At 42.5% G+C, this 14,098-nt stretch overlaps 1 protein-coding gene across 1 annotated transcript in view; it reads right to left on the bottom strand.

Annotated features, from left to right (window-relative positions):
* The window catches only part of tmx4 (thioredoxin-related transmembrane protein 4), an 87,169-nt gene that overhangs the window by 40,368 nt on the left and 32,703 nt on the right, over nt 1-14,098 (bottom strand). Inside the window, exon 2 of the mRNA XM_063056191.1 lies at nt 3,351-3,466. Coding sequence (XP_062912261.1) covers nt 3,351-3,466 — 116 coding nt within the window. The remainder of the gene's footprint in view (nt 1-3,350; nt 3,467-14,098) is intronic.

The raw sequence follows: 14,098 nt of genomic DNA, 5'->3' as shown, positions 1-14,098 counted from the left end.
GGTGGGACCTGTACAAAAGGGATGGGTTGCACTTGAATCTGAGGGGGACCAAAATTCTTCCAGGCAGATTTACTAGTGCTGTTAGGAGTGGTTTGAACTAATATGGCAGAGGGATAGGAACCAATATGATAGAGCTGAGGATGAGCCAGTAGGTTTACAAGTAGATGATGGATGTAACGTGAATGTAAGGAAGGACAAGCCAATGACTGGGTACAAATGCAGTCAGAGCAAAGAGCTAAATTGTACCATAGAGGTAAAATTCAAAAGGGCAAAGAATGCAGGACTGAAGGTGCTGTATTTAAATGTGCATAGCATTCAGTAAAAGGTGGATGAACTTGTAGCACAATTAGAGATTGGTCAGTATGACATTGTGGGTATTACTGAGTCATGGCTAAAAGGCAGTCATAGTTGGGAGCTTAATATCAAAGGATATACTTTGTATCGAAAGGACAGGCATGAAAGCATAGGCGGTGGTATGGCTCTGTTGGTAAGAGATGGAATTACATCTTTAGGAAGTGGTGACATAGGGTCAGAAAATGTTGAATCTTTGTGGGTGGAGTTAAGAAATTGCAAGGATAAAAAAAAAACATTAATGTGATCATATTTAGGCCTCCAAATAGTAGCCAAGGTGTGGGGTTGAGATTGAAAAGGGAGCTGGAAAGGGCATGTAATAAGGGTAATGTCACAATTGTAATGAGGGACCAATACGCAAGGGGATTGGGAAAATCAGGTTGGTGTTGGATTGCCAGAGAGGGAATTTGTTGAATACCTACGAGATGGCTTTTTAGAGCAGCTTGTGTTTGAGCTTACTCTGAGAAAGGCCATCTTAGATTGGGTGCTACATAATAACCCAGATCTTATTAGGGTGCTTAACGTAAAGGAACCCTTAGCAGGGAATGATCATAATATGATTGAATTCATACTGCAATTTGAGAAGGAGAACCATAACTCACATGTATCAGTATCATAATGGAATAAAGGGAATTACAGAGGCATGAGAGAGGAGCTTGCCCAGGTGGACTGGAGGAACATACTGGCGGGGCCAACAGCAGAGCACAGATAGCTGAAGTTTCTGAGAATAGTTCACAAGGCGCAGGAGAGATATGTCCCACAGAGGAAGAAGTTTTCAAATGGTAGGGGTTGGCAACCATGGCTGAGGAAGGAAGTTAAGGACTGTGTAAATGCCAAGGAAAGAGCATTTAAGATAGCTAAAGTGACTGGGAAATTGGATGATTGGGAAGCTTTTAAGATCCAGCAAAAAAGGCAACTAAAAAAAGCTACAAGAAGGAAAAAGATGAAATATGAGGGCAGACTAGCCAGTAATATAAAGCAGGACACCAAAGGTTTTTTCAGTTATATAAAGAGTAAAAGGGAGATGAGAGTTGATATTGGACCACTGGAAAATTATGCTGGTGAGGTAGTAATGGGGGAACAAAGAAACAGCAGGTGAATTGCACCTGTCTTCACTGTGGAAGACACACCAATGTGCCAGAGGTCTGTGAGTGTCAGAGAGCAGGAGTGAATGGTAATGCCATTACAAAGGAAAAAGTGCTGGCAAGCTCAAAGGTCTTGAGGTGGATGAGTCACCTGGGCCAGAGAGACTACATCCCAGAGTTCTGGAAGAGGTTGCTGAAGAGATAATGGATGCATTGGTCATGACCTTTCAAGAATCACTTGATTCTGTCACGGTCCCGGAGGACTAGAAAGTTGCAAATGTCACTCCACTCTTTAAGGAAGGAAGGAAGCCAAAAGAAAGGAAAGTATAGGGCAGTTCACCTAAACTCAGTGGTTGGGAGTCCATTATTAAGGAAAAGGTATTGAGGTACTTGGAGACTAATGATACAATAAGCCGGTCAGCATGGTTTCTGTAAAGGGAAATCTTATCTGACAAATATGTTTTTGTTCTTCGAGGAAATGACAAGCAGAGTGGACAAGGGAGAGGCAGTAGATGTCACTTACTTGAATTTTCAGAAGGCATTTGATAAGGCGCCACATATGAGGCTACTTAACAAGATAAAATCCTATGTTACAGGAAAGATACTGGCATGGATAGAGGAATGGCTGACAGACAGGTGGCAACGAATGGATAAAAGGAGCCTTTTTTTGGTTGGCTGCCGGTAACTAGTGGTGTTCCTCAGGGGTCAGTATTGGGACTGCTTCTTTTTACATTGTTTGTCAGTGATTTCAATAATGGAATTAATGGCTTTGTGGCAAAGTTTGCGGATGATATGAAGATAGGTGGAGGGGTAGGTAGTGCAGAAGAAGCGATGGGATTGCAGCAGGACTTAGATAAATTGGAAGAATGGGAAAAAAGTGGCAGATGGAATACAGTGTTGGGAAATGTATGATAATGGAGTTTGGTAAAATGAACAATAGTGCAGACTATTACCTAAACGGGAGAAGGTTCAAACATCAGAGGTGCAGGGGGACTTAAGAGTCCTCATGCAAGACTCCCAGAATGTTAATTTACAGGTTAAGTCTTTGGTAAATGCAATGTTAGCATTTATTTCAAGGGGAATAGAATATAAAAGCAAGGAAATAATGCTGAGTATTTATAAATAGACACTAGTCACGCTGCATTTGGGAGTATTGTCAACAGTTTTGGGCCCCATATCTCAGAAAGGATGTGCTGTCATTGGAAAGATTCCAGAGGCGGTTCACAAGGATGATTCCAGGAATGAAAGGATTAACATATGAGGAGCATTTGGCAGCTTTAAGCCTATACTCACTGGAATTTAGAAGAATGTGGGGTATTCTCATTGAAACCTACCAAATGTTGAAAGGACTAGATAGGATGGATGTGGAGAGGATGTTTCCTATGGTGGAGGTATCCAGAACTAGAGGGCACAGCCTCAAAATTGAGGGGCAACCCTTTAGAACAGAGGTAAGAGGGAATTTTTTTTAGCCAGAGAGTAGTAAGTCTGTGGAATGCTCTGCCACAGACTGTGGTAGAGGCCAAGTCCGTGGGTATATTCAAGGCAGAAGTTGACAGTTTTGTGATTCGTCAGGACATCAAAGGATATGGTGAGAAGGCAGGTGTGTGAAGTTGAGTGGGATCTGGGATCAACCATGATGCAATGGCAGAGCAGACTTGATGGGCTGAGTGGCCTAATTCCTTTCCTCTGTCTTATGGTCTTAAAATCAGAGACAATACTTGAATTAAATATTATATGCAGAGAATGTTGAGGCTGCGATATTACATAACGTTGTGGTTTAACATTCTGTTTACCTTGCACTAAATATCTGACAATGTTAGGAAGATATGGTGAGAAATTAAATAGGATCCATATTATAGGCTCAAGAATGAATAAAAAAAGTTATAGAGATATGAAGGGCTTCTATCAGCGTACCTGGCTCCCGAGTGACATCTATCTTTCCCACATGGATGCCAAGTTCCTCACGGGATTTTCCAAGGTCTTCCCAGTCAGCCTGGATTTGCTTGCACGCTGGACACCATGGAGCATGGCTGCGGAGTGAAAGGAAAGCAAAGCAGTTCACAATTGGAATTTGTTTTTCAAACAAAAATCCAATCTAAGAGTCATAAAGCATGGAAACAGGTTCTTCAGCTCATCTTGTCCAGGGCCCACTGTGTTGCTCAACAAGTTCATCTGACCTGCCTGTATTTGGCCCCATAGCCCTTTAAGCACTTCCTGACCACGTACTTAACTGGATGGCTGTTAAATGCTGCTAATGTGCCCATCTCAACCACTATTTCTGGCAGCTCATTTCAAAGACACATCAATCCTTTCGTGTAAAGAAGCTGCCCTCCCCCACGTCCTTTTGAAATCTCTCACCTCCGACCTTAAACCTCTTCCCTCTTGTTTTTAGCATCTCCCTCCTGCGGAAAAAGACTAAGCATTTCCACCCTGTCTGTGCACCTCTATTCCTTTGAACATAGGAGATGGATAAAGTCCTAGTCTATGCAACCTCTCTTTATAACACAGCCTTCTCAGCAGGATTGAAAAGAAAAGCAAAACCCTTAAAAAGATGTGTCAAAGATGAACAGGAAGGAGCTGCAAGCGTTGAGGACACACTGTCCACAATTCAAAACCCACAGTTAGACAGGGAGATGTTTCAAAGAGAAATGAAAATGATATTAAAAAAATGCTGAGAATAAATTTAATATGCTTTGCGCTCACATTAGTTCCTTATCTGAATTCCAGATCAGAGAATTAGTAATTTATTTAGTCCATTACTTGATAACCATTGTGCCTTTTGGTGCTTCTGTAGAGAGAAGATAAAATGAGGGTGCACCAGTAGAAATGTCTAATGTAATGATTGATAAATCCTTGCCAAGATACTTAGTAAGCCCAAGCCTTACCAAACCCCAAGTAGGATCAAAAAAATGATTAGAACATTTCCTCTTTAAAAAGCTGCTCACCACAAAGTTAATATTTAAATCTGCAACTGTGCTTTTGGTTGATGTTCCGGTCTATTCTGTACCTTTCAATTTCCTCTCCTCTCTGATGATTCACCTGCTACTCTTCTTGGCTGATACTTGACATGACAGTTGTCTACCTTTCTTCAATGAGGGATGCAACTGGAAATCACTTCCACGCTTTTTAACTGGGGTACATCAGAGACGAAGCCTTACTGTTGCTCCTGACTATAGTACGTGCAGCATATAGGGAGGGAGGTACAGGATGGGAAATCCTGATGATGTGGCACGTGTACAAGCTCCACCAGCCATCTTGTTCAAGCTGACAACACACTGGTAACAAGAGAAACCAGCCTGAGAATGACCGGCAAACAGCTCAGAAGGACGATGCATTACTGAGGAACTCCTCCAAGCACTGAATTGCACCTTGGCTACCGGAGGTAGATGACCTTCAATTACATTCAACAACAGGAATCTCCTAGCTCAGTCATATCTCTGTAGTTCTCCAAACAACCAAGATCTCTGATTCACTCGCCTGCTCATGATCTTCTGTGTTTCAAATGCCAGAAGTTACACCCACACCAAGCACTCCAGATTCCCAAATCAGGACAATGACAATTCCTCATGACTTTCAATAATAGAAAAACAGAAAGAAATCTTCCATCAGCACCAGCATCTGATAGAAATGTTAAGAGAAAATTATTTATTTAGCAAACCTGAATTAATGGCAGATACAAACATTAATGGATGTGTGCAAACATTACTACACTGAAATATATGTATATATAGAGTAGTTAACCCATGGTACAGCTGTGCAGTCCATAAGAATGTCTCTCCCATGTAAGCCTACATCCCTCCAACGCTCTGATCTGAAACCTGACAATGGACAAAGCAGAAGACAGATTTCAGAACAGAAGATATGCTGACAATTCTCCAAAAACAATTGCCCAAACTCTAGAATTGTATTCCAGAATCCCTCTACTTTGCCCTTCTTTAATACATTCTTTAAAATTTTTTATCCTGATTAGGGCTCTGGTCATCATATCCTGGTATCCCCTTAGGTATCCTGGTGCAGGATTTTGGATGCGGTGCGCTAAATCATCGTGGGACATTTTGCTAAGTTAAAGGCCCTATATAAACACAAACAGTTGTTTATCACTTTCAGCATTGCGACAAAGATGCTTTCACAACAAATCTTGGTGACCACTGTTGGACCACAGCATATCAGTCAAGTGAAATCATGATCATTCATTCAGAACAACAGCACCTGAAGCAATCTCTCACAAACAAGATTACTTTAAGCCATATGAAATGAAACTATCTCAATATATCGTGGGCATGCTTAAAATTCATCGTCAGCCAGTGCTAAGGAGTGCATTTAAATTGGACAAAGTTTGAAAATGTACACCTACTTATACAGGTTTACCCCGCCATCCGAAGGTAGAGCGTTCCTATGAAACGGTTCGTAAGCCGGAATGTCGTATAGCGAAGAAGCAATTACCATTTATTTATAAGGGAAAAATTTGTGAGCGTTCACAGACCCAAAAATAACCTACCAAATCATGCCAAATAAAACAAAACCTAAATTAACAGTAACATATAGTAAAAGCAGGAATGATTTTGATGACTACACAGCCTATATAAAGTAGAAATACTTTTCCACAATAATTGCCTGCACTGCTCTCCGTAGCAAAAATCTCACGCAAGCACTCTCGGCAAAAGCACGGCGCAAGCGCTCTCCAGTAACCTTTAAGCTATGAAGCTGCCAAATCATACCAAATAACACGTAAAAATACCCAGCCTATATAAAGTAGAAATAATATGTACAATGTAGTATCACTTACCGGAATTGGGACAGCGCCGAGCACACTGATGATGGTGTGTTAGGCTGAGTCGTCGGAGGTTGGGATGGTGCAGTGGCCCCCACCCTCCGGGCAGCGACCCGATACCGATCCACGAAGCATGCAGCGGTCCAGTGGTGCCCGGTACGCACCCAGTACATCTTTAAGAAAAAAGCCGAAATAAACAAGCTAATTAATTAGGTGCCGCCCGACACGTAAATGTTGGTCCAGATCAGAGGCAATGCAATCAGCAATCGTCTCTGATCTGGGCCAACATTTACGTGCCAGGCGGCACCTAATTAATTAACTTGTTTATTTCGGCTTTTTTCTTAAAGATGTGTTGGGTGCGTCCCGGCTACCGCTGCATTCTCCACGGATCGGTATCTGTCCACGGCCCGGGGTTTGGGGTGGTGGGACACTGGGGTGTCATCTCGTCGTCTGTTTTCATGAGGGTAGGCAGGTCATCTTCTTCTATGTCTTCCTGCCTCGATGTCGAAGGTCGAGGTTCGTCGTCTGCTGTGGAAGGCGTGCTTGACTGCTTAGCCTCGCGCATTTTTCTAACATACAGTTCTTTGCAAGCACTCAAACCATCCTGCAAATATGCCCTAAACTGACGTACCCTTTCAAAATTGAAGTCATACTTTATCATCGCAGCGAAAATCTCACGTAGTTGCCTCACGTTCAGTTCCTGGACGACTTCACTTTCGGTCCGTTCACTACTGCATTCGGTTTTGATTGTTATCCTTTCCTCTTCCAATTGCATCAGCTCTTCATCTGTCAGTTCTTGGTCATGGGATGCCAAAACCTCTTCAACATCATCTTCGTCAGCTTCCACAAGCCGAACTCACTTTGTCCTTACTTCGTTCACCACGATCGAAACGCTTAATTATGTCTAGTTTTACGCTAAGTGTAACACCCTTATGAGCTCTTTCAGGCTTTTCCAATACCTTGTAGAACTCATCTTGCTAACGGCTGCTCACAGGCACGTGTTCAAGCAATGCCGTTCCGAATCCGGGGGGGGGGGGGGTGAGCGGCTGCTCGGGGTGCGCGCTGCCTTTTATAGACTGCTGCCTTTTTTTTTAATCGCGCCCTGCTTTTTTTAAAAATTGCACGCTGCTTTTTTTCGTAACAGTGAGAACACCTTCTGTTAGCAAAAACAGGTAACTAATGTAGGTCTTTCGTAACAGTGAGATTTTGTAAAGCGAACGTTCGAAAAGTGGGGGACACCTGTACTCATATTTATGTTCATACTTAAGGGACTGGCGATTATACAAGAGAAAATGACTTCTGCTCAAAAATGCAAGTTTGTTTTTCCACACAGTTACATACAAAAATTTCAAAGAGTAACATTTAAAAATTACATAAATATGTTTTTAAAAGGTTAAATTGGAATGGCTTTACAGCTTCTGTGTTGTCAAGCACCAATTTTCAGGGAATATAGTTGTGAGCAGGCAAGTAACTGCAACTACTAAATTATTCACTTCAATGAATTTCTGAAAGGCACCATTATTTAAAGCCTGTTATGCCTGGTAATTTATGAGCATGGAATAATTGCCCATAAAAGTTGTGATATTATGTTTAAAAGTATAATTTTGCCGGAATAATATCCTGAAATGAAGCCACCCTTATTTCAGAAGCTACATTTCTGTAATGGTGAGATATAGCCATGCTTCATGCAACAAACTACTCTTCCATGGAAATCTGAGTCATTAAGAGCAACATTATAGTTGAGTCAGACACCTTAGGGAAGGAACAGTTTTTCACAGTTGTTACAGCCACTTTCAGGAAAATGGACTCTGAACCGGTTCAATAATCAGGAATACAAAAATTGTGACGGACTTTCAACAAAGAATTGGCTAGTCACCACCTGTTTCTCATGGACTAATGCAAAAATGTACGTATAATAAGCAGATGTTGGAAATCCAGAATAACACACACAAAATGCTGGAGGAACTCAGCAGGTCAGGTAGCATGTATGGAAAGGTATAAAGAGTCAACGTTTCGGGTTGAGACCCTTCATCAGGACGATAATAATCCTGAACTTTTGGCAGATATAAATCTAATGGAACATGTGCAAACATTGGAATATATTCTAGGCAGTTTCTTCAGTAGGTTACATGGTCAGCATAATATTGTGGGCCGAAGGGCCTGTAATGTGCTGTAGATTTCTATGTTCTATATTGACAAAAGTCACAGCTAAACAAAACTACATTTGACCCTCACCTTACAGGAGGTTGCATTCCTAGAAAATAGACCATATCACAATTTTTATAACATGAAACCATGACATCTATGCATGCTTAAGAAGCTTGAGTTGACAAAAACAAATTCTGTAATTATTTATTTAGTTTTTGTTCATGTAACTTCAGGGAGAATTTTATCCCGTTTCTCATATTTGTGGGTAGTGATGTGAATGACAGCAATGACAGGCACGATGAGGAGGAACGAGTATTCAATTCATACAAGGGCCTGCACCAAACAGTTGCGTCGAATGCCTCGTACATAGTTCCATATACTTCATTCCATCAACTACATTGGGAGGGATGACCAAAAGTGCTCAAAATGAATATCCATCCTAACTACACCAGTTCAAATCCAACTGCCTTCAACTCAAAGCTTCCATGAAAAAGCTGCATACAAACCCATGGGCGGATAAGGCATCCTTCATTTTAGCAAATTTCAATTCTGAAAACAAAAAAATCAATACCAGTTTTGAAATCCTATTTATTCCATCAATGAGGCACTGTGTGGCCGTGTTATGTATTACAATTTCATTGCCTCCGATAAAGTTTGGTACTGTATAACCACATATACATGTGCTAAAATTCTGGTGAAGGGTCTCAGCCTTCTGTTTATTCATTTCATCAGGTGCTGCCTGATGTGCTGAGTTCCTCTAGCACTTTGTGTGTTCCGCATGAAAATACTACATCCGCACACTGTATACTTTTATTTTTGAACAATAAGCAGTCAATTTTCCTTCACACAATCTTATTACTTAGTGGTATAAAAGCTACAGCAGTTTAAAAGTCACAGCATCACCAACATTCTTTTTTTTAAAAAAAGAGCTTTCTAAAAATACCCAGTTAGTATGCTAACTCAGAATTTACAGTAATTTTAAGGAACAGCTATCCAAAAAGAAAATTGTTGTGGCTTGTTTTTAATGGAAACCCTCAAAGCAACAACAGTCCTGTAATTGCACAAATTATGTAGGGCTAATTTTAATGTGGAAAATTGGAAACCAGCCTTTTAGGTCTAAGACAAGTAACTCCTACTCAGCACACATCCCCAGCATGCAAAATAAAAAGTTTATTGAAGTCAGCTACAGAAGTCAGATTTATCTGCTCCTTCATTCTGAAATCATAATTATTCCATTAACAAAATACTGTGTTGCTGCATTATATATTACAATTTCACTGCCTCCAGCAAACTTTGGTAAAGTATAATCAAATGTAAAAATGCAGGCATCCACATAAAGCTAACTGGTTATTTTTAGTTGCAATATGAACTTTCAACTGATTTAACCCTCCCCTCCCCCCCACAGACAGTGTTAGACAGAGAGTCTGCAGTGTGCACGAGCTGAGATCAGCTACATCAAAGAGCCAACAACTAAACCAGGAACTTTCCATGTTTCCACAACTCAAAGTTACAGAACAACACTGCCTCTACCAACACTGTTGATAGTTACTTTCTTCAAACACAAGCATGGCACAATAGTTCAATTCTAGAGACTCAGATTTGATCCTAACCTCCTGTATGTGCAGTTTGCTTGTTTTCATGCACTTTCCTCCCCACCACTGAAGACATTTTCAAAAGGAGGTACCTTAAGGTTGTCAAGCCGAGGAGTGGTAGTGGGAACAAGCTCTCACTACCTAAAAGTGCTCCTCACGGCATGCGCCTCAAATAGTCTCTGACAACTAAGTCCAACTCCTGGCCTTCTCATGTGGCTCAGCCTCGAAGCCCAGCGGAACTATTTCTACTGACAGGAGAAGGAGCGAAGATGGGTCCTGGTGCCTTAAAACCATTGCTTCGGGTAGATGGAGCTCATCAACCTGGGAAGGCAGTCCATCTAAGAGAGGGAAAACTCTGATTTCAAACCACCGCTGCCTTGCGGCCATACCCACTCATGGGAAAGGCTTCGGAAGTAAATCCTGAGGTCAAATCCGAAGCTGCAGTCCCTAAGGCAGTCCGACGTTGCCTTCAACCTCGTCCTGGCAAATCCTGCGACGACACTGGTACCAAGCTGTATCGGCCCTTGCCCTTCCCTTGGATAACATCGGTGTCGTGGAGAGGGGAGACTTGCTGCATGGGCAACTGCCGGTCTTCCATGCAACCTTGCCCAGGCCTGCGCTCTGGAGACCAATTCCAGGCGCAGATTCATGGTCTCACGAGACTAACGGATGCCACCACCTCAAGAAGGCAGTATCCATCATTAACAACCCTCACCATCCAAGGCATGCCCCCTTCTCATTCCTGCACTCAGAAGAGAGGTACAGGAACCTGAAGACACACACTTAAGCATCCTTTAGTAACAACTCCTTCCCATCCATCATCAGATTTCTGAACAGTCCATAAACACCACTCCTCTATTCCACTATTTTCAAAGTTTTATTATCAAAGTATGGATACATTATACAACCTTGAGATTCGTCTCCTTACAGGCAGCCACAAAGAACCCCAAAGAACCCATAAAGAGACCATAAAAAGTGTTATTAATGAAGTATTGAGTTATATTTTTTGTTTTGTTTGCTGCCAATAGGTAGTCGTTGGGCTTCGCCAGTGCCATCTTAAATCAAAACTTCTAGAAATATCTTTTAATATTTTTCCCGGGAGGGGGGAGAAGATGGTGGCGCAACGACAGCGCGCGTGGCCACTTCGGTGATGAATATCTGTTATCTGTCAAGTAGGGGACCGTGCACAATTCTGATTTGATGGAGACAGACGTGAGAGTATGGAGGAACATCTGGAAAACTTCTGAAACGCCTGCTTCGCTGCCGCTGCTACTGTGTGGTAACCGGAATCTCCGGAGCTGAAGGCCCCGAAATCCTCGGCTTTGCGTGTTTCAGTGGCCGGGGAGAGGTCAAAGGCGCTTGGCAGAGGATGGCGCTCGGGAGGCTGTATTGGAGAGGCTGGTTGGAAGCTCGAAGTTTTCGGACGGATGGACTCAGTGTCGGCTGCTTTCAGGTGTATCGGCAAGTTGACGGTGCCTGGAGGTTTATGGCAGGGAGTTTCTCCCTTTTGCCGCCTGCTATCGGGGACTCGGGAGTTGATCAACTCGGGGACTTTGAGACTTTTTTTTAAACTGTGCTCATGATCTGTTCTTTATCAAATTATGGTATTGCTTTGCACTGCTGTACCTATATGTTATAATTATGTGGTTCTGTCAGTGTCAGTCTTTAGTCTGTCTTGTTTTCTGTGATATCACTCCGGAGAAACATTGTATCATTTCTTAATGCATGTATGCATTTCTAAATGACAATAAAAGAGGACTGACTGTTCTCATAATCTAATATGTTTTGCACTACACTGCTGCAACAAATGAATTTTATGACATACATCGGTGACAATAAACCTGTTTAGTTTCTTCTCAAATCCCAAAGAATGTGCAAGTTGGTAGGTTCACTCTCCTCTGAAAATTGCTCTCAGTATGTATGTGAGTAGTGGAATCCAGTGGGAGGTGACTGGAACGGGTGGAAAATTTTTTTAAAAATGAGATGAGTGTTGAATTGGTGCAAATGGATGCTTGATGAGCAACAGAGTTCAGCCTGGTCCTTTGCTGTCTGACATTACGTCTCCCTATAACGCTCATCTGCGGAGTGGGAGATCATGGTGTGAGTTGGGACAGTTTCTTGTAGAGTTTTTGTGCCAGGTCTAAAAAGCAGCCAAGGCCTGTCGGAACTCACCTGCTGAAGATTGCTTGGGTTATTAGTAAATTTGTTAAGGCCAATAAAAAGAATGAAACTGTAAGCAGAGCGATCATTGCTGGAGTGGGCCAGTGTTAGAGTGGTCAAGCTTCGGTAAGAACAGGCAGAGGGAAAGGGTGCTAAGTCATTTGGGATCATTTAGTTAATTGCAGACCTTAAGCTTAAGAAGTTACAGCCAAAGATATAAGTTTACTTAAGGTTGTGGAATACTCCTCCTGCAAGATGCAGCATTGCAGGATACCCAACAGTCTCATCAATGGGAAGTGCATCCAACTTCAGCTCCTGACTGACAAGGTCAAAGAACTGGAGCTGCAGCTGGATGTACTCAGGACTGTCTCGTAGATGAGACATTTTACTGAGGTGGTCACGCTCGGAGTGCAGACTGCAGATAGTTGATAGGTGACCACCAGGAGAAGTAAGGAGAGTTGTAGGCTTTTTCAAATAAAACAAAGTGAGGGGTCTTATGTTTAATGAAACCTGTAACACATTTTATTGAGCTCCAAAACCTAAAGACAAAAGCATGCTAAAATTCCTTACGCAACAACGGCATCATGTCAGACCAGCTTCTTAAAGTAAACCCAACTCAATGTCGGTGGTTGTGAATTATGTACATCTCTCTCAATTACGTTGCCCTACAGAGTAAGCAGTCCATGCATGGTCCCCTCATCAACAAGTGTACACCTTTTGGGGCAGGTGGGGGTGTGGAAATGACTGATCAGAGCACTGCAGCAACAGCCAGGCTAGTGGCACTGTGGTCCCAGTTCCAAGGATCAGCAGGGAAAGGTAAAGTCAGGTAGAGTGATAGCGATGTGAGACTCAATAGTTAGGGGACGGACAGGAGATCCTGTGGCCTCAAAAGAGACGCCAGGATGGTGTGCTGCCTCCCAGGTGCTAGAGTCAAGGATGTCTGATAGAGGCTGCAGATTATTCTCAAGAGGGAGGGTGAGCAGCCAGAAGTCGTAGTGTACATTGGCACCAATGACATAAGTAGAAAGGGGGAACAGGTCCTGTGCAATGAGTATCGGAAGTTAGGGCAGAGGATGAAGAGCAGGATCACCACAGTAGTAATCTGTGGATTACTCCAAATGGTAGTCAGAGCAAGAATAGGACGACAGAAACTGAGCAGACTCCTTGCGGGCAAGTTTCTGGGAGCTGTTGGGGAGGGCTTAAACTAATTCGGTAGCAGGATGGGAAACGGAGTGATAGGGCTGAGGACAGAGCACTTGGTAAACAAGGAGATGTCGTGTGTATTGAGACTGTAAGGGAGGACAGGCAGATGACGGGGCAAAATTTCAGTCAGTGGGATCAGTTGAAGTGTAATGGACAAAATTAAAAAGGGTGATGAATACAGGACTGATGTTGTTATATTTTACTGCACACAGTATACAGATTAAGGAAGACGATCATGTAGTGCAGTTAGAGATTGGCAGGTATGATGTTGTGGGCATCACTGAGTCATTGCTGAAACAAAGTCATAGTTGGGGGCTTACATCCAAGGATATACATCGTATCGAAAGGACCGGCAGGTAGGCAGAGGGGATGGGTTAACTCTGTTGGTAAAAAAAAACAGAATCAAATCCTCAGAAAATGGTGACACTGAATCGGAAAAATCGTAAGCGTAAAAAAAAACCCTGATGGGAGTAGCCAGGATTTGGGATACAAATTACAACAGGTAGATAGAAAAGGCATGTCAAAAGAGCAACGTTGCAATAAACATGGGGATTCCAACATGCAATGAGATTGAGAAAATCAGGTTGGTGCTGGAACCCAAGAGAGGGAATTTGTCGAATGCCAAGGAGATGGCTTTTTAAGAGCAGTTTGCAGTTGAGCCCACTAAGGAAGAGTCAGTTCTGGTTTGGATGTTGTGTATTGAACCAGATTTGATTAAGGAGCTCAAGGTAAAGGAACTCTTAGGAGACAGTGATCATAATACAATAGAATTCACCTTGCAGTTTGAG

The sequence above is a fragment of the Mobula hypostoma genome, chromosome 8 (genome assembly GCF_963921235.1).
Source record: "Mobula hypostoma chromosome 8, sMobHyp1.1, whole genome shotgun sequence".
In the NCBI taxonomy this organism is placed as follows: domain Eukaryota; kingdom Metazoa; phylum Chordata; class Chondrichthyes; order Myliobatiformes; family Myliobatidae; genus Mobula; species Mobula hypostoma.
The sequence above is the reverse complement of the archived record's forward strand: the minus strand, read 5'-3'. Positions and strand labels throughout refer to the sequence as shown.